At 44.1% G+C, this 20,344-nt stretch overlaps 1 protein-coding gene and 1 long non-coding RNA gene across 2 annotated transcripts; one reads left to right on the top strand and one right to left on the bottom strand.

Moving 5' to 3' along the window:
- The first annotated feature begins 9,963 nt into the window (after positions 1 to 9,963).
- Positions 9,964 to 15,256, top strand: LOC124701682 (sulfate transporter 1.2-like). The gene is made up of 13 exons (XM_047233778.1): positions 9,964 to 10,114; positions 12,050 to 12,482; positions 12,582 to 12,789; positions 12,863 to 13,037; positions 13,121 to 13,186; positions 13,275 to 13,388; positions 13,479 to 13,595; positions 13,699 to 13,825; positions 13,914 to 14,200; positions 14,291 to 14,481; positions 14,625 to 14,710; positions 14,806 to 14,882; positions 14,997 to 15,256. Exons 2-13 carry the CDS (start codon positions 12,095 to 12,097, stop codon positions 15,135 to 15,137), a joined length of 1,977 nt encoding a protein of 658 aa, XP_047089734.1. The 5' UTR covers positions 9,964 to 10,114; positions 12,050 to 12,094; the 3' UTR covers positions 15,138 to 15,256.
- LOC124701683 lies at positions 12,720 to 15,249 on the bottom strand. The gene is made up of 5 exons (XR_007002168.1): positions 14,792 to 15,249; positions 14,607 to 14,673; positions 13,254 to 13,407; positions 13,102 to 13,168; positions 12,720 to 13,015 (listed from the first exon to the last, which is right to left on the bottom strand). It is a non-coding gene; the product is annotated as an uncharacterized LOC124701683 (long non-coding RNA).
- Positions 15,257 to 20,344: the final 5,088 nt, after the last annotated feature.

Genomic DNA, 20,344 nt, shown 5'->3' on the forward strand with positions numbered 1-20,344 from the left:
CGGCCCTATGGTGGCGGCGCCTCGTCGCCCCACTTCGTATCCCTTTCGATCTTCTGGAAGGTTCGTGGCAAAATAGGACCCTGGGCGTTGATTTCGTTCAATTCCGAGAATATTTCGTTACTAGGATTTCTGAAACCAAAAATAGCAGAAAACAACAGAATCGGCTCTTCGGCATCTTGTTAATAGGTTAGTTCCAGAAAATGCACGAATATGACATAAAGTGTGCATAAAACATGTAGATATCATCAATAATGTGGCATGAAACATAAGAAATTATCGATACTTCGGAGGCGTATCAGCGTCCCCGGACACGAATTCAGGATACTTACGTAATTCAGAACGTGCCGCTTTAGGACTTACCGAAACTGAATTCCGGCAAAATTACCGGATCCACAGCGCGTCCGTCGGGATTTTTCTTCACATCTGTTGATGTGGATAAAGTCGCAGAGCGCATTCGGGTGCGATGCCGCGCCACACAGGACGGATCCTGGGGTCTTACCTTCGTGACCTTTTTACGAGTCACGGCATTCGGAGTTTTTACCGCGGCGGACGCACTCTGAGAATATGTTGTCTAGCGCCTTGTTCGGCTGATGTAATGACTCATTTTTCGGACTCTTCTATATTTTTCGCGGTGTGATGGGATTGCCGAATATATTGGATTCTTCTATATTGTCATCAGGTACATTGCCGATGCTCTTGATCGGAATAAATGACGAGTCAATGAACCTGAAGATTTTTCCATCCTCTTTTTTTTTGGTTCCTCTTTGATGTAAATTTTCGTCGAGTTCCTCCCTGAGGATAATTCTTCGGGTTCCTCCTTGAGGAAAATTTCTTCGGGTTCCTCTTTGAGGATAATTTCTTCGGGTCCTCCTTGAGGAAAATTTCATCGGGTCCTCCTAAAAAAAATTTCTTCGGGTCCTCCTTGAAGAAAATTTCGTCAGGTTCCTCCTTGAGAAAAATTTCGTCGGGTTCCTCCTTGAGGAAAATTTCTTCGGGTTCCTCCTTGAGGAAAATTTCGTCGGGTCCTCCTTGAAGAAAATTTTCTTCGGGTTCCAAGTTCTTTGTTGATGTAGTTTTTCCTTGGTGCAGTTCTTCTTTTGCCGAACTGAGTTGTAGAGTGAATTCGCACAGCGCAACCCCTGAGTTTCGGGTGCGACAAAGTAAATGTTAATCAACTTTGAGTAAAAAACAACACTTAACTTATTGGGTATGACGGAGTCAACGGAATTAGGTCGTGCAGCTGAGTCGATGAAGTCTTCGAGTGCAGCGAAAAAGTCGATCCGAAGTAGAAACAACCAAAGAACAAAAGTGAATGCCGCCAAATTGTTTATGAAAAAATAAGCGAGCCCCCGAGCGCTGATGGGGTGAAGTCATGGTTTTTGCTTAGACGTCGTGTCGCAGTTGTAACCCGGGGAGAAGTCGTTGTCGAGCACGTGAACTCATTGATTTGGTCACTGTTCACGCACATAAACAGTGCACGTGAACAGTGCACCTTATTTATTTGTTTCTTATTTTAGAAATTCCTCATACTATTTTTAAAAATTCTAATGGTAATTTTGAGCAAAATTTCTCATACTATTTCTCGCAGTAAATCGTCGTTTGAAATAGTTAGCTTCTGTAATAATTAGTCGCGTTAACAATATAGCTGTTATCTTTTTCACGGCGGACCTATAATTTCCCAAAAAATACTATATATTAAACCTGAAGCTTTTTTGCTTGCAGGAGAGTGAGCCACTTTGCAGCCCTCTCATTGATTTGGTCACTGTTCACGCATATGAACAGTGCATGTGAACAGTGCACCTTATTTTTTTTATTTTAGAAATTCCTCATACTTTTTTTAAAAAATCTAATGGTAATTTTGAGAAAATTTTCTCATACTATTTTTTAGAGAATCTGATGGTAATTTCTCGCAGTAAATCATCATTTGAAACAGTTGGCTTCTATAATAATTAGTCGCGCTAATAATATAGCAGTTATCTTTTTTAGGGCGGACCTATAATTTTCAAAAAACAATTTCTAGGTGCAATCTTTAAACATCAACACTAATTTTCCGGCATAAACTATAAACTAAATCGTTAATTACCTAATATAATACTATACTATATATAAAAGCTGGATGGGTTTGCTGGCTTCTCAGCCATTTGGCTACTGTTCATGGCACATGAACATTACCATGTAAAAATTGCTGCATGAACATTCCATGAAAAGCACTGCACCATTTGTTGAATCTTTTATTATTAGAAAATACTAATGCTATTTTCTACGGCATGTTTGGAAAAATATTGTTACTTTTTGTAGCGCCCTCATTGATTTGGTCACTGTTCACGCACATGAACAGTGCACCTTATTTATTTGTTTTTTTTTATTTTAGAAATTCCTCTTAGTATTTTTAAAAAATCTGATGGTAATTTTGAGCAAAATTTCTCATACTATTTTTTAGAGAATCTGATGGTAATTTCTCACAGTAAATCGTCATTTGAAACAGTTGGCTTCTGTAATAATTTGTCGCGCTAACAATATAGCAGTTATCTTTTTCAGGGCGGACCTATAATTTCCCAAAAACAATTTCTAAGTGCAATCTTTGAACATCAACAATAATTTTCCGGCATAAACTATAAAGTAAATCGTTAATTACCTAATATTTAATTATTTGAGGGCGCATATTCCAGCCGTGATAATTTCTCAACGATGCAACAACGTGGTAATTTCAACCTCAGGTTTAGTCCGCAGTATTTCGCGAGGCGACAACTACCTATATTTTTCTAGAAAACAATTTCTCACTAGACATCTTGACATTACCGATGTCAACTATGAAACACGCCTTTAACCATCTACTATTAATTATTTAATGTCGCATATTTCGCAATCGGTCATTTTGCAATGACAAACAAGGGTATTAATTTTTACACGAACCTTCAACCTGAACTGTGGTTCTAGACAGTAATTACTCGCCAATATTTATTTAGAACGTAGTGCATAATCCTCACCGGTGATTAAAATAAAATCCAACATCCCCCCCCCTCTTTTATTCGGGGAAAATAATGTTGTGTTCTTCTTCGATAACATCGAAAAAAATATACTTACTCCACCATCCGTCACAGTTTCACCTGGGATGACCTTCTTCTACTCCATCACCCGTTGCCTCTTTTGGCCGGAGAAATACTACCATTTCCTTTTGTAGCAACACCGAAAACAAAAGCACTCCACCATCCAACGTCTATTTCACAGGCACTTATGTGGTACTTCAACAACCCATATATTGTTTTATTTCAACAATATTTATAATACTATATATAAAAGTTGAGCCACTTTGCAGCTCTCTCATTGATTTTGTCACTGTTCACGCACATAAACAGTGCACGTGAACAGTGCACCTTATTTATTAGTTTTTTTTATTTTAGAAATTCCTCATACTATTTTTTAAAAATCTAATGGTAATTTTGAGAAAAATTTCTCATACAATTTTTTTGAGAATCTGATGGTAATTTCTCACAGTAAATCATCGTTTGAAACAGTTAGCTTCTGTAATAATTAGTCGCGTTAACAATATAGCAGTTATCTTTTTCAGGGCGGACCTATAATATCCCAAAAACAATTTCTAGGTCCAATCCTTGACCGTCAACAGTAATTTTTCGGCATAAATTATAAAGTAAATCGTTAATTACCTAATATTTAATTATTTGAGGGCGCATATTCCAGCCGTGATAATTTCTCAACGATGCAACAACGTGGTAATTTCAACCTCACGTTTAGTTTTCGCAGTATTTCACGAGGCGATAACTACCTATATTTTTCTAGAAAGCAATTTCTTACTAGACATCTTGACATTGCCGATGTCAACTATGAAACACGCCTTTAACCATCTACTATTAATTATTTAATGCAGTATATTTCGCAATCGGTCATTTTGCAATGATGTACAAGGGTATTAATTTTGATACGAATCTTCAACCTGAACCGTGGTTCTAGACAGTAATTACTCGCCGATATTTATTTAGAACGTAGTGTATAATTCTTCACCGGTGATTAAAATAAAATCCAACATCCTCCCCCTCTTTTATTAGGGGAAAATAATGTTGTGTTCTTCTACGATAACATCAAAAAAATATACTTACTCCACCATCCGTCACATTTTCACCTCGGATGACCTTCTTCTACTCCATCACCTGTTGCCTCTTTCGGCCGGAGAAATACTACCATTTCCCTTTGTAGCAACACCGAAAACAAAAGCACTCCACCATCTGCCGCCTATTTCACGGGCACTTTTGTGGTACTTCAACAACCCATATATTGTTTTATTTCTACTTTTTTTTTTGGAGCAACCGGCAGGAGCTCTGCCTTTTCATTAAGAAGAGGGAAATTTGGCCAGTTTATAAGGGAAACTGGCCGAAAACCGATACAAACACAACACCGTGTCCGGTTTATAAGGAAAACCAGACAAGAGAAAACCACACACGGCACAGTTTTTCTGGGAAAACCGGCGAAAACCCGCACACCTGGCCACACGACCTGGATAAACCAGGTCTGGAGCGCCGCCGAAAGGCACCAGCACGACGGCAACAGCGAGCGCCGCGACTGCCCGGTCCACGTCCCTGGAAAGGAAGTCAGAGCCGAGAGAGACAGCTAGGCCTTTCAAGCTTCGAGGGGTGAGGCAGGCCGCAAAGCAAGCCAGCGGCACTCGCGCACCGACGGAACACGAAAACATCGACCCAAGCAGTAGTCCGGCATTGCCGGAGGTGGCTCCCAAACATTCCAAAAAATGACACCTCCAAGGAGGTCACGACGTCCAAAGACGTTGCCGTCATTCAATCCAGCGCAGCTGGATTTGGGTTTTCACCCCGGAATGATAGGCGGAGGTGTGTGAGGACTCCACGGCAACGCCTCCAAGGAGGAGAACGACGCTCGGGCGTCGTCGTTGCCGGCACCGACCGAGTCGGGCAAGACTTTCGTCCGGAGACCTACAGCACCGCCACTGTCAAAGACAGCCCAAACTCCGGACGAGCACAAACCACCGCAACAGGGGCGCCGCCCATGCCACGGAGACATACCCCGCCGCCCACACAGCCAGGGCATACCAACAACACGCCTTGTTCCCGGAGCCGCCGCTCCGGCCTCCACGCACAGTAGGCCAGCTCCTCATGCCAAACCTGCCGCCGTCCGCGGGACGTTGCGAACAAACGCCCGGTCCACCAGAACGCCGCGCCGCCGTCCATGCACCATGGCTCACCTCTGCCATGGGCTTGCAGGTGCCAGCAATGGCAGCCTGCCACACGCAGTGGCCCACCATGGCCACCGGGACACCGACGAAGCTGGGAGCAGCCTCCACGCGACCGCCACGCTGAGACACCCCGAGATCCGCCGTCCTCCGTGCAACCTCTGTGCCGAGGCGAAGCCGGCCGCCTCAAACCCTTCACCACCGCGTCCCAGGGGCCGCCGCACCGGCATGCCAGCGCCGGCGAGCATCAGCCCCGCCCAGGCCCAGATCGGGCCATCCCAGACCAATATCCAGCCCTGACCGCGCCATTGGGCAGCAGCCACGCCGAGGGGGGCCGGCGGCGAGCCCGCCCCCAAAACGGATCTGGGGAGCCCCAGATCGAAAACCACACCGCTGCTAGACACGCAGCCGGCCGCCGCCCGACCTCCGCCGATGCAGCACCGGCGCGGATACCGCCACCGCCCCCGGGGCCGCCGCCCCGACATCCATGCGCCGGCGAGCTGGCCGACGACGTCCCAGTCGCATCAGCCCTCCACCTGCGCCTCCAGTCGACGGAAGAAGCCCATGCCACCTTTGACAGCAGGGCCCGCCGCCGCAGCAAGGGCCGGCGGCAGCGGCGGCGAGGGGGGAGGCCGGTGGGGAGGGTTTGGGGCAGCGGCAGGGAGCCCCCGGTGTCGCCTGGGTGCGACACGGGGGGGGGGAGGCAAGTGAAAACAGAAAAATCCACCGAGTAGAACATGGAAACATTTCTACAATATTTATACAATGATCTATAAAGAAAATCACTCCATCATCCGCCGCCTATTTCCCTGGCACTTCCACGGTACTTCAGCAATCCAGATATTGTATTATTTCTACAAAATTGTAACCAACAACGATCTTGAAACCAAGGACATGGTCAAGTTTGAAAAAGTAATCATGCACTCTTAAACCTAAATAGCGCCATTTTTAAAAATAAACCACACCGTAGACAACACGGGCGTGGCGTGCGCCGCGCTGCGCTGCGAACTTCCTAGTCTACTCCATTTCTCCAGAAATGTAAGACCTTGTTAGGGGTGTATTTGGTAGACTGGGTGAACTCAGATTTTCTCACCTTATCCTAGTTTTTTTCTAGTTGTTGTCGTCTGGTAGGTTGGCTCGGGCCAATTGGGCACTGCCCACTTCACACGAAAAAATCCTCTGAGCCATGCCTAGTTGGGAGAGCTTCTCAGGTCAGCTCGGTTGAGTGCATCCCGAAAAACGCATCGCGCCACCCGCCACCGGCCCTGAGTGCGATGTGCGGCTCACCCCGCTTTCCCGACCGAACCATTTCCCCCGTCCCTTTCTTTGTGGTCACTCTTGTCGCTAGCTTTCTCCCGTGCGAAGACCCGCCTCCGCCCCTCCCTCGCCGGTGAAGACTCCATCGAGTGCCTCCTCCGTCGGCGGGCGCCCTCCTCTGCCGCCTCTCCCAGCCTCGTTCGGCAACCCAGCGACACGAGGATCTCAGCCCAACGACCTGATTGCTTTTTATCTTTCTGTTCAAGATTCTTTTTGTAAACTTGCGAACCTCTTTAAATTAGTTAATTTCTGTAAACGTTGAACGGGCTGAGCTCAACTTGGCTCACCAAACAACATCCTTGCTCAGCATAGGTGAGCACACCCAAGCTACTAAACACTGCGGTATAATCTCAGCTCAGCTGGTCTGAGGTCAAGTTGTTTTAGCGGGAAAAGTATTTCTATAGTGACACAGGCTACAAAACACACCCTAAGAAGATGCTTTGATCAATGGTTCTCCTACTATGTACAGACGCAATGGATGTCATCCCTACCCTTCGTTTCTCAAATATAATTATCCTATTAATATGCAATATTAAAAAATTAATGACAACATATTCATATTGAAAAGTACCAATTTTACTTTTTGTATCATATAAACCAAGTAAAAATACTTCCTTCGACTCTAAATACTTGCTGCAGATTTATGCAAAATGTAGACGCTAAACTGTATTTAGAGTCACAAGTAAATAAATAATTGTAATTAAAGGATTTTCTTAACTGCCGAGACATCGATACAGAGGGGTAACTTAGGCCTTTCACAATGGATTGGCTCTTAGCACGTTATCATAGTCATTGATGTTTGTTAAGATACAAGTACTTCAATGCATTGTTTCTTAGTGTTGTATCTAAATTTAATGACTTTTGCCTATGACCACGTGCAAGTGTTGTATCTAAGGCTGGTCATAGTGTTAGTATCATAGGTAGTATCATGCATTCTAGACCCACAAAAATAATGACGTGGCATCTAATTAATGAGAAGAGATAGGATTAGAGTAACATAGGTAGATATTGTATCATAGCGCACGTTACGAGAAAAGTAAATACCAAATAGATCTTGTACATAGATTTACATTGGGATTCTACAAAATAATAAATTAAAAGTTTATGATACTACACTATAATACCACCCACTATAGAGATAGTATCATAGACAAGTATCATATACATGATACTAGTATATGATACTATGCACTATGACCAGCCTAAGCTAAGATACAATACCACTCTCTTTCATCAATAAATAGGGTGCCACATAAGCAAAGTACCTAGAATATCGCGCTAAAAAACACCCATTATGAAAGGCCTTAGACTAGTCATAGTGGGAGTAACATAGAGTAGTAACATGCACATGTTACTACTCTATGTTACTACCTTCATAGTGGAGAGTAACATTTGTGTGGTGTCATGCAAACTAATATTAATTATGTTGTAGACTCATGTTGTCTTGGAAAGTGTGATGTTATGGTAACATAGCTAGTTACCACCTCATTCTCTTTCATCATTTATTATCATGCCATATCACCAAAATGTCTTGAGATGTGTGATGTTACTACCTATGTTACTCCCACTATGAGTAGTCTTATGTGCACATGTAACAGACATGCACAGAAGTGAACACACAAATCGTTGTGGACCGATCATATAACTATATTGTCCTTATGGTTTCAAGAGGATAGACAACATGCATATGGGCAATCTAGTTGTCTCCCAATTAAATTGTACTCTCTAGATAGGGTCTAGATATACTGAATTTTAGATAAAATTTTGACATGTTTTTAGGATGGAGGGGGTAATAATTTCTCATTCCTAATACTACTTTCGTTCCACCAAAAGTGTCTCAACTTTATCAAAATTTGAAAGAAACCTTGTACTTGTAGAGAGTGTTGGGATCAAATCCTGAACCGGCAATCCCAGAAATCAGCACCCTGAACTTAAGGTTCCCGGTCCAAGGTAGTAATTAGGCCGTTCCCAAATGGAAGGATTGTTGACATTTGGGGCCCATGTATAGTATCAATATTTTCTCTCTCTACACCGACAACCCATCCTGAGCAGGGGTAGCGCGTCCCATCTCCATCATCAGATGCCCGCACAGCCCAGGTGAGGCGCCTGGAGAGCGATGCGGAAACCGGAGACCGCTCGCCCGCCGGATAGAGTGGACTGACGAGGCGTAGATGTCACGCGAGCGCGTCCCTCGCGGCTGAAGCATGGTCATCTTCATCGACGCTCGGCTGGAGGATCGGCCGCCGGAGCACGAACAACTGCATCTAGTACTGAGGAACAATGACGGCGACGCCCCCTACCATCAGCGCATCCTGGGAAGTTCCTGACTGTTGTCACAAGGAAGAAGATCAGCAAGAGCAATTGATGCGGCGGCGTGCAAAAATGCTAGAGCTCGTCGTTTCGAGTCGCTCTGCAGCCATGTTGGGCGGCGCACTTAGCAGCATCACGAGCTGGCTCCAACAGCTGGCTCAGTTGCTTGGACATTGAGGGAGATGAGAGGAACCCGGCGAGGTGGTGCTTCTTTGGGATGACAACAGAAACAACCGGCGGCTATTCTTCCCATGTACCCGCGGCCGTTATGACGGCTAGTGACCAGAGCATCATGTGTTTCAGCGCGCTCGAGCTCGGCACAAGGAGGAGATCCGTCTCTATGCATGTTCACTCTTCAAATTTTCGAGTCCTCATCGATCCCGGCATTGACGGTGGCCACATTAGCGAAACTGTCAAGAATCAAGTTGTCGACAAGTATCCACCGGGAACTATGAGTTCAGGGTGCTGATCCCAAGGATTGATAGTTCAGGGTATATTTACAACGCCCTCTATAAGTTTAAGGTTTATTTTAGACTTTACTCAAATTTGAATGTATCTACCAATAGATAATGTTTAGATACATCTAGATTTTGATAAAGTTGAGATATTTTTGGCGGAACGGAGGGAGTAGTTATGGTTCTTCTAAATCAATTTGAATCTTTCATGCTCCTCTAGCTAATACCTTAGCAATTCCCAAAAAAAAAAACTAAAACCATTAGCAGAGTCAACGGGCCCAACATGTGGTTCGTTGTGATCCCCCTTTCTATGCTTCTATTGCCTTCGACACCAGATTCACTGAACCAGGACGCATTTTGACTTTCTCTCTCTTCAGCATTTTCTTCACTTGTTAATCCTCTTGCTGTTTTAAATAGTGAAGGAGCTGTCGTCCATCACCTGACCCACAATCGCGTCCATATTCCAATCAACTCCCACCATCCAATACGGAAGGTACAGTAGTAGAACACTGGTGGGCCCAAAAAAAGCAAGCGGAGGAAAAGGTCTGGAGCTAGACGGAAGTGCTCGTCAGGAACCTCACAGTAAGAAAAAAGAATTCCCTTGTTCTTTTCGATCTCCTTCTAGCTTTTCCGTCATTATACTTTTGGCGCAGCTAGCAGGCAAAAGCCCAGCAGAAAAGCTTTGTAAAAAACATGAAGTCATAAAGGGTTTAGTCCCTGACTTTGTTTATTCTCTTTTCTGTATCTGTTCATTTGGTCGATTGCTTCTTACGGCCTTGTTGGTTTCAACGGCCGAACCAAGAATTCTTTGATCTAGGTTTGTATGATAGGAGTATATGGTGGATCGAAAAAAATTCACCTCCTGCTGCTCTTCTCAGTATTTATTTTCATGAATGAATAAACTGCTGTTTCCGTGTGTGACACTCGATTTCCACAGTGCAGTCACTGCGTTTAAATTTCATTTCTCAGTATTTATTTTCATGAATGAATAAACTGCTGTTTCCGTGTGTGAGACTCGATTTCCACAGTGCAGTCACTGTCTCACTGATCAACATATGCTCCTACTCTGTACCTGTATATGAAAAAAATAGAGCACATTGGGTCATTGGCATGGAAAGATAGAGAGAGCATGAGGTAGGCAAGGTTCGTATGTAATCAAAGTGATGAGAGCCACCGAGAGTGCACGGAATCAAATCTGTTAGGCGGTGCATGCTGTGCATTTCAGGACCGTCCAACCTTGTCGCATCATCGCATTAGCATATATACTTGCAGTCTAAATCACATTAAGCTTCCTTTCATTGCCTCTTTGACCAAGTTTATGGAAATGGCGGACCATGCTTACCTACTGAACATAATAGTAGTTAATCGACCAATCTGATTTTCCGGAGACTAACTGTCGATTTTGCGGTCTGAACCTGCATGCAGTTTTGCTTAGCTGCTGCTGCAGATCATGTTCTGATTGTTGATAATTAGAATTAACAACTGCATTATTGGGCCTTGCCTAGTCCCGGAGAGGCCGAGACAACCATGTTATAAATTTTAATATGACATAAGTAGTGGAACTTGTCACTAACTGCGGTTAAGAAACTTTAAATAATGTCTTCATCAGATATGCAATATGGGTTCATAGCTGCATAGTCAAGCATGGAAAGCGTAGAGCAGGTAACTAGCTAGGTTTCGTTTTCATCAGCTGATGAGAGCAATTGAGAGCCCCAGAATTCCACAAAGGTGCTTTGCAGTGGGCAGCTCTTCTAAAACCTCCAGTTCCTGTATAGTTTCATAAGTCATAACGCGTGCATTGGGTCATCCTGGATGTCAAAATTGCAGAAGTTTGCCCCCCTTTATGTCTTGTTTATAGGTTGACTGGAGTTTGGCTGCATATTAACCCAAGGTGTGGTGGTGTCAATGACTTGACAAGTTTCTAGCCAGAAAAAGTACCAAAAATTCACAACTCCAACTTGATGCCGATTGTCATAGAATATTCAGTTTCCCATGTAACGTACTTATGTATACTTACATGAATTTGATCAAAGTCCAGTCTGGCCTCATCTCTGTTCCTTAAATCGCATTCAACCGAGAGCTGAACCAGTTTGATTGCTCCTTCTGTCACCTGTCATCAGCACATTTTTTTTTCCGACAAATATCGGCACATTCTTTCAACAACTACGTTGTGTAAGCAAAATAATTTACGAGTTCAGCAACTGATGAGCTGTGTAGGATATCTTATTCATTTAGGTAGGCATTTCCTGTGCTCTGTTGAACGTGGTTCGATTTTCGACGCAGATTCGTACTTTGCAGCTTAGCCTAGCTATCCCTCTTGGCCCTTTTAAAGCTGAGGGGTTGACATTCATCGTAGCCGGAGTGCTATATATAATGGACATTCTCTAGCTAGGTTCTGAACAATCCAAGGAAGAAGCAAGCAAGGCCTCTGTCTTCCTGGGCCAAGAGCATCCTCGTGTAGGTTTTCTTCCGTTCTCCATTCTCCAGGCTTGTCAGTTAGGAATGATCCCATGGTCAAACACTAGACAGCCACTGACCGATGATCGTTGAATTCTGTTGTGTGCTTGTATTCTTGTTCTTGTTCTTGCATAGGCTTCAGATTTATTTAGCTCTGAAGTAAAACATCATTTCATTCAGTTCAGAGCTCAGATCACCTGGGTTTTGGGCCATGCATGCAGTTGGTCATGCAAGTCCGTGCAGCTTTGGCCTTCTGAATAGAGTTTGACCAATGTGCTCACTGCATCGTTTGCAGATACAAGTGCCCTTCTGCACCTAGGCGTGTGCAACATCGTCCACAATGCCGCGTACCGTGTCCGATGGCGGTGAAGAATTGCCCGGCGATGACATCTCCAGCCGGACGATGTCACGCCGCCGCACGGAGAATACCCACAACAGCTACAAGGTTGGTTTTCCGCCCAAGAAGGGCGCTTTCGCGGAGTTCTCCGACGGGTTGAAGGAGACCTTCTTCTCCGACGACCCGCTGAGGCCGTTCAAGGACCAGCCCAAGTCCAAGAAGCTGTGGCTCGGCCTGCAGCATGTCTTCCCGATGCTGGACTGGGGCAGGAACTACACCTTGGGCAAGTTCAAGGGCGACCTCATCGCCGGGATGACCATCGCCAGCCTCTGCATACCTCAGGATATCGGTTATGCCAAGCTTGCTGGCCTGTTACCACAGTATGGACTGTGTAAGTGCACATACACGCACACACGCGTATCCATTCCTTCTTGTTGTGATGAGAATTTTGCTCCAGTGGCTACTGATGATAAGAAACTTAAATGTACAGACAGCAGCTTCGTCCCGCCTTTGATATATGCCCTGATGGGTAGTTCCAGGGACATAGCCATCGGTCCTGTGGCGGTCGTGTCGCTGCTGCTCGGCACTCTTCTCCAACAGGAGTTAGACCCAGTCAAGGATCGGGAAGAGTACACCAGCCTGGCCTTCACCGCCACATTCTTCGCGGGCCTCACTCAGTTCGCGCTCGGATTCTTTAGGTATTACCTCAGATCCTGTTAACCAACTCGGTTATGCATTAGAATGGTAGTTCATGAACGGACTTTGCTGCAGGCTAGGGTTCATCATAGAGTTCTTGTCTCATGCCGCCATCGTTGGTTTCATGGCGGGTGCAGCCGTCACCATTGCTCTTCAACAGCTCAAGGGATTCCTTGGCATTGCGGTCTTCACCAAGAAGTCAGATATCATATCAGTCATGAAATCTGTCTGGGGAAATGTTCACCATGGCGTAAGAAAAATCGTACCTTATTTTTTTTCCCACTTCACCGATGAAAACCAATATTTCAGATTACTCTTGCTTTGTTGATTTAGTGGAACTGGCAGACAATATTGATCGCAGCATCGTTCTTGGCATTCCTTCTAGCAGCCAAGTACATTGTAAGATAAAATACTACATGTTTATAATTAACTATTATTTCTCTTTGACTATTTGTGATGATCATACCAACTAACTGGGATAATTCAGGCTAAGAAGAATAAAAAGCTCTTCTGGGTTTCTGCAATCGCGCCGCTTATATCGGTCATCTTATCCACCTTGTGTGTGTACCTCACTCGTGCAGACAAGCAAGGCGTCGCTATTGTAAGTCATACTTGGCTACCTGGAAATTTTGCCATCAATTAGTTCAGTATAAGTGTATAACATAGTGTATCTATCATCGATCAATTTCAGGTCAAACACATAGACCAAGGAATCAATCCAGCGTCATTTCATCGCATATTTTTCAGCGGCCCAAACTTGACGAAAGGATTCAGAATTGGGGTTGTAGCTGGAATGGTCGCCCTAACGGTAACAAAAACTTCACTACTTATTTGAGCTTCATATCTGTAGCATGGGAAATAATTTCTAGGATATCAACCAATGTGCTAAAAGTGATGGGAAAATTTATCAGGAAGCCATTGCGATTGGACGAACATTTGCTGCCATGAAGGACTATCAAATAGATGGTAACAAAGAAATGGTGGCTCTAGGAACCATGAACATTGTAGGTTCATTTACTTCATGCTATGTAGCAACAGGTAACTGCTAACTCCGTCGAAAAAAAATCTACCGAGCCCATAAACATATACCATTCTTCTTAGTACTGACAAAAGTTGTTTGTTTTAGGTTCTTTCTCACGATCAGCAGTGAATTACATGGCTGGATGCAGAACAGCAATATCCAATGTCGTTATGGCAATTGTAGTAATGCTCACACTGTTGTTGATCACTCCGTTGTTTAAGTACACGCCGAACGCCATCCTAGCTTCCATCATCATAAACGCAGTGCTTGGACTAATTGATTTTGAGGCTGCCTACCTTCTCTGGAAGGTTGATAAAATGGACTTTGTGGCCTGCCTAGGAGCATTCTTCGGGGTTATATTTGCATCAGTAGAGTATGGCTTGCTCATTGCGGTGCGGGTTATTACAACTTCTTTCCTGTTTTTTCCAGTTGAATGCCTTCCATTGTCACTGGCTGATGGTTGTTGAACTTGTATGGAATAGGTTGCAATATCTCTTGGCAAGATTCTTCTTCAAGTAACACGGCCGAGAACAGCTTTACTTGGCAACCTTCCAAGAACAACGATCTATAGGAATGTTGAACAATACACAGAAGCTACCAAGGTACCCGGGGTTCTGATTGTAAGAGTGGACTCGGCCATTTACTTCACGAACTCCAATTATGTTAAAGAGAGGTAAACTTATTATATTCAAGAGATAGGTATTTTTTTCAGTGACTGATGTAGTTACTAGTAAAGGAATCAAATAGAGGAAAACGATGATTCCACTGCTACAATAGATCGAAATGACCGTGCCTCACCTGATATACGATTTTCAGGATCCTGAGATGGCTGAGGGATGAGGAAGAACAACAGGAGGAGCAGAAGCTGTCAAAAACAGAGTTTCTGATTGTTGAGTTATCTCGTAAGAACACAACGTGTTTAGTATATTTCCAGAATGCATCAATCATTTATATATTTATTGCTAATGGTTCAAAATACTGACCCAACTCTTAACAGCGGTAACTGACATCGACACAAGCGGAATCCATGCCTTGGAGGAATTGCTAAAAGCACTTGAAAAGCGCAAAATTCAGGTAAATAACAAAGACTAGAACTCCAATTCTGCCTATACTAGCTGCTACCGCAAGAATCAATGTTGATGGACGAAGCACTTGACTAAGAGAACAATCTGGGTGTGCCACTTACAGCTGATCCTCGCCAATCCCGGGCCAATAGTGATCCAGAAGCTGCGGGCGGCGAGATTCACAGAGCTCATCGGCGACGACAAGATATTCCTGTCGGTCGGCGAGGCGGTTAAGATGGTCGCTCCAAAGCACGAGAACGCCTGAAGAAGATATGCATCGAGAGATGTACAGACAGAACAAAGAGACATATTTGGTGTGATTTTTATAGAGCGGGGAGCACAGGAGTGATCGGCATGGTTTGTGCAAAGGGGTAAATAATGGAGGTGCGTCGGATTTGATCTCATCAGGTTGGAGAAAAAGGCGAAGATGGTGGTGGCCTAGTTGGACATCATCACATCAACATGAGTTAGATGACGGTTTATATCATGATCCATCTTTAGGTTTTTGCAGTTTATAGATCTGTGCCACGTATATACGTGTGTGTTTGGACTTTACTGCTTTTTTTCACTGCTTTTCTACCTTCAAGGCTTTAATAATATGAAGAAGTTTGCAATTGGCTCAGTGTTACAGTGCATTCGATTCCGGAGCGTGCCGGGACTACTTGTGGTGACTATGTGAGCAATATGGATATTTTTGAGGATTTCACATACTGTATATACCCTGCTAATAGCATCTCCACCGGAGGCCCCGATAGCATTTTGGGAGCCGGCATCGAAAACGCGTTTCAAATAGTGTCTGCGCTTTTTCGAGCCCAATAAAAGCACCGGTAACCCCGTGCCGGCCCCTTGGCGAAGGGCGTGAATCGGGTGCGTCGGTGCCTCGCGAGATGACGGTTTTCGCAGGTGGGGTGTCTTGTCAGCGAGAGGACGCGACGGTTCGCATCTGAAACGACGCGGGAAGGTTGGTCGTCGGCGTTAATGGTCTCCCGCGCGGAAACTCAAGCGGCGACTGGCCACGCGGCGTTCACCCACCTTCCCCACTCGTCTTCAATGCGCGTCCACCGCTGACGAGGCGGTTCCTCGGCAATGCCCACCATGAGGGGTTTGGGTTTTAGCGAAAGGCGACGATGGAAGTTCTGGGAGCGAGGCGGTACACGGCGTACCTAGGTTCACGTCCCCGCGGTGGAGGATCGCTACGGACTGCTAGCAATCCAGTATATGAAAATATGTGTACAGGGGGCCGCCATAGGCGGAGTTGTTGTGTCTAATCTAGTTCTAAACTGCGGGTTGCGATGTCTAGGCGTGTCACCTCTATGATTTATGTTTCTGATTGTGTCCCTAAGGGGTGCCCCTGCCTGGCTTTATATATCAGCCAAGATAGGGTTTACAAGAGTCCTAGTAGGATTCGTATTGGAGTCTTCTTTCTTGTAATTCAAGTTGATTTTCCTTGTGGGTCCAGCTTCTTGAGTCCTTGTGCTGGTCCAGCTTCATAGTCTGCACCGGGTATGGCAATTCAAGTACCCGAAGGGTTATGCCCACATCAACCGCCTCCCTTAAAACCCCACCGACGCGCACTTCTCTTCTCCCCCCCTCAAAACCTAGCCGCCACCATCGCAACCGCTGCGCAAACCTCCCACGCACCGACCGACGATGGCGCACAACGACAAGGCCGGCGGCAGCGACGACGACGTGTTCCGCTCGTTGCAGCTTAGCATCGACGAGGCCGGCGTACTGTACTGGCAGCGGATCCCCGTGCTAGTACAGTTCAAACTGCCGCACGACTGGCACATCTCCAACGCCGACTTCGTCGTGCCACCGTCGCCACCGGCAGGACCACATGTGCAAGCCCTCGCCAGGGAACGACGAAACCAGATGATGCCGGCGAAGAGGAACTTTCCGGCCAACGCGCTCGGTAGCCCGAACTGGCCGCAACGATTCGAAGATGAGCATGCTGTCAAGGTCGCATGGGTGGCCGGCCGCTCGAGCGGCCGCTTCAACACCGTCGGCCGTTGATACGTCTCCAACGTATCTATAATTTCTGATGTTCCATGCTAGTTTTATAACAATACCTACATGTTTTGCTCACACTTTATAATGATTTTATGCATTTTCCGGCACTAACCTATTAACGAGATGCCAAGGTGCCAGTTCCTGTTTTCTGCTGTTTTTGGTTCCAGAAAAGTTGTTCGTGCAATATTCTCGGAATTGGACGAAACAAAAGCAAAACCTCCTATTTCACCGAGACGGACCCAGAACACCGAAGGAGAGACGGAGAGGGGCCAGAGGGGCCCAACACCACCCTGGGGCGCGGCCAAGGAGGGGGGCGCGCCGCACTATGGGGTGGGCCCCCCAGGCACCCTCCGCCGCCGCCCTTTCGCCTATATATTCCTCGCGACGCGAAAACCCTATATCAATCAATCATACTCCAGAAAGACTCCAGGGGCGCCGCCGCCATCGCGAAACTCCGTTTCGGGGGACAGAATCTCTGTTCCGGCACGCCGCTGGGACGAGGAATTGCTCCCGAAAGTCTTCTCCATCGACGCCACCGCCTCCATCATGCTCCGTCAGTAGTTCCCCCATGGACTACGGGTTCTAGCAGTAGCTAGTTGGTACTCTCTCTCCCATGTACTTCAATACAATGATCTCATGAGCTGCCTTACATGATTGAGATCCATCTGATGTAATCGGTGTTGTGTTTGTTGGGATCCGATGAATTGTTACGTTATGATCAGTCTATCTATAGAGTTTGTGAGTTATTGTTGCTGCAATCTTGTTGTGTTTAATGCTTGTCACTAGTGCACGAGTGGCATGATCTTAGATTTAAGCTCTATAATTATTGCTTAGATTGTATCTACAAGTTGTTTGCACATATCTATGTCCGGAACCCGAGGCCCCAGAGTGACAACAACTGGGATAACTGGAGGGGAAGTCTTAGATATGAGGATCACATGTTTTCACCAAGTGTTAATGCTTTGCTCCGGTGCTCTATTAAAAGGAGTACCTTAATTACCAGTAGATTCCCTTGAGGCCCGGCTGCCACCGGCTGGTAGGACAAAATATGTTATGCAAGTTTCTCATTGCGAGCACGTATGACTATATATGGAAAACATGCCTACATGATTAATAGACTTGATGTTCTATCTTAATGCTATTTCAATCCTATCAATTGTCCAACTGTAATTTGTTCACTCAACACTTGTTATTGGAGAGTTACCACTAGTGTAGATAGCTGGGAACCCAGGTACATCTTTCATCATCAAATACTCATTCGGTCCTATATGTCATTAGAAGTAGTATCAACTATTTTCTGGTGACATTGCCTCTGTGTTACCTAGCTATCTGTTGTTGTGTTATCGTTACTATTGCTCTCATATTACTCGCTGCTTTCACATCACCCCCGTTACTAGTGCTTTTCCAGTGCAGCTGAATTGACAACTCGGTTGTTAAGGCTTATAAGTATTCTTTGTCTCCCCTTGTGTCGAATCAATAAATTTGGGTTTTACTTTCCTCGAAGACTGTTGCGATCCCCTATACTTGTGGGTTATCAAGACTATTTTCTGGCGCCGTTGCCGGGGAGACATAGCTCTACTCATAAGTTCACCTGGGAGTACACTCTACCTCTCTCTCTGTTTTTATTAGTTTACTTTTGTCTAGTTTATTTGTGCTTAGTTTATTTCTGTCTAGTATTATTTTGCTTAGTTTACTTTTGTCTAGTTTGTTTTTGTCTTGTTTTATTTTTCTTATATACCCGAAAATCCATAAAAATTTGAAAAACCGGAAAATTAAAAATTGTTGTTATGGAAGAACCCACAACCTATTTGGAGCTTATTGAATTATATATGAATTATAGAGAATCAAGAAAGGGTAAAGTCATGAGTGTTGTGATAGAAAAATTGAATACAATTGCTAAAATCTTGTTTAAACGCCATGATATAAACTGTTGCTCTAAACAGGATGCTAAACATCTTAAATTCCACTGTGGCTTTAGTGAGGAAGTTTTAATTATGAACTATAATTGGAATAACTATATTCATCTTGGGTTCGAAGAAGTAGAACAATTTGTTTTATTTATGGGAGCTAATGAAATAGAATCCTTCATGTCTAAAAATTATGAAACCTGTGTTGCTTGTAAGGACCTTAAAGATTATGTCTCTTCTATCCTTGATTTTTTGCATAGAACATTACATCAATAATCCTTATATCATTGATTATAAAGAGAGACTCATTCATGCACAAGAATGCACTCACAATTTGCAGGAACCTGTGAAAGAAGAAATTGATGAACCTGAAAGCTCATTGGATGAAAAAGAGGAGGAGAGTGATGAACAAAAGGAGGAAGAATGGATTAGCTACCCATGCCAACCTTCTAATGAGAGTAACTCTTTATCTCTTACACTATTTGATTGTCCTCCATGCTTACCAAAGGAGGATGAATGTTATGTTCCTGTGGATTCTCTTGAAGTATTTACTGTGAGTAAAACTTGTGAGAATAATTATGCTACTGTTATTCATGATAATCCATGCTATTTTGATAAATCTTATGATAATGCTTTGTTTGTGCCTGATGTCGAAATGCATGGTACTAAAGAGTTTTGCTTAGCAAATGTTTATGATAAATCTCTAGATGATGGTCCTATGTTACTTGATACTATTAATTGTACTACTAATGAAAATGGGATTGGAGAGGTCTTGACTTTATCTAGGAGTCCCATATCTCTTGAGATTGATCAATCATCTTGTTATATTGATAAAAGTGGTTTTGAAAGTTTTAATCCCATTATTTTTGAGCTTGATAAAAATTATGTGTTTGCGGATCATGAAAAACATGCTTTATGTGATAGTTATACTGTTGAGTTTATTCATGAATCTACTGAAAATTATTATGAGAGAGGAAAATATGGTTGTAGAAATTTGCATGGTACTAAAACACCTCTCTATATGCTGAAACTTTTGAAGTTACTCTTGTTTTATCTTCCTATGCTTGTCACTTTGTTCTTCATGAATTTATTTGTGTACAAGATTCCTATGCATAGGAAGTGGGTTAGACTTAAATGTGTTTTGAATTTGCTTTTTGATGCTCCTTTTGCTTCATTTCCTATTTTCCATGTGAGCATCATTAAAATCTACTGAGCCCATCTTAACGGCTATAAAGAAAGCACTTCTTGGGAGATAACCAATGTTTTTATTTTGCTACTGTTTTGTTGTGTCTTGGAAGTTGTTACTACTGTAGCAACCTCTCCTTATCATGTTTATTGCATTGTTGTGCCAAGTAAAGTCTCTAATAGAAAGTTGATACTAGATTTGGATTTCTGCGCAGAAACAGATTTTTAGCTGTCACGAATTTGAGTAGATCTCTCTGTAGGAGACTCTAAAAATTCCGCAAAATTTCATGCGTGTTCCTCAGATATGTACGCAACTTTCATTAGTTTTGAGTTTTCTCATTTGAGCAACGGAAGTACCTCGAAAAAATTC

This window comes from Lolium rigidum, chromosome 3, assembly GCF_022539505.1.
Source record: "Lolium rigidum isolate FL_2022 chromosome 3, APGP_CSIRO_Lrig_0.1, whole genome shotgun sequence".
Classification (NCBI taxonomy): Eukaryota; Viridiplantae; Streptophyta; class Magnoliopsida; order Poales; family Poaceae; genus Lolium; species Lolium rigidum.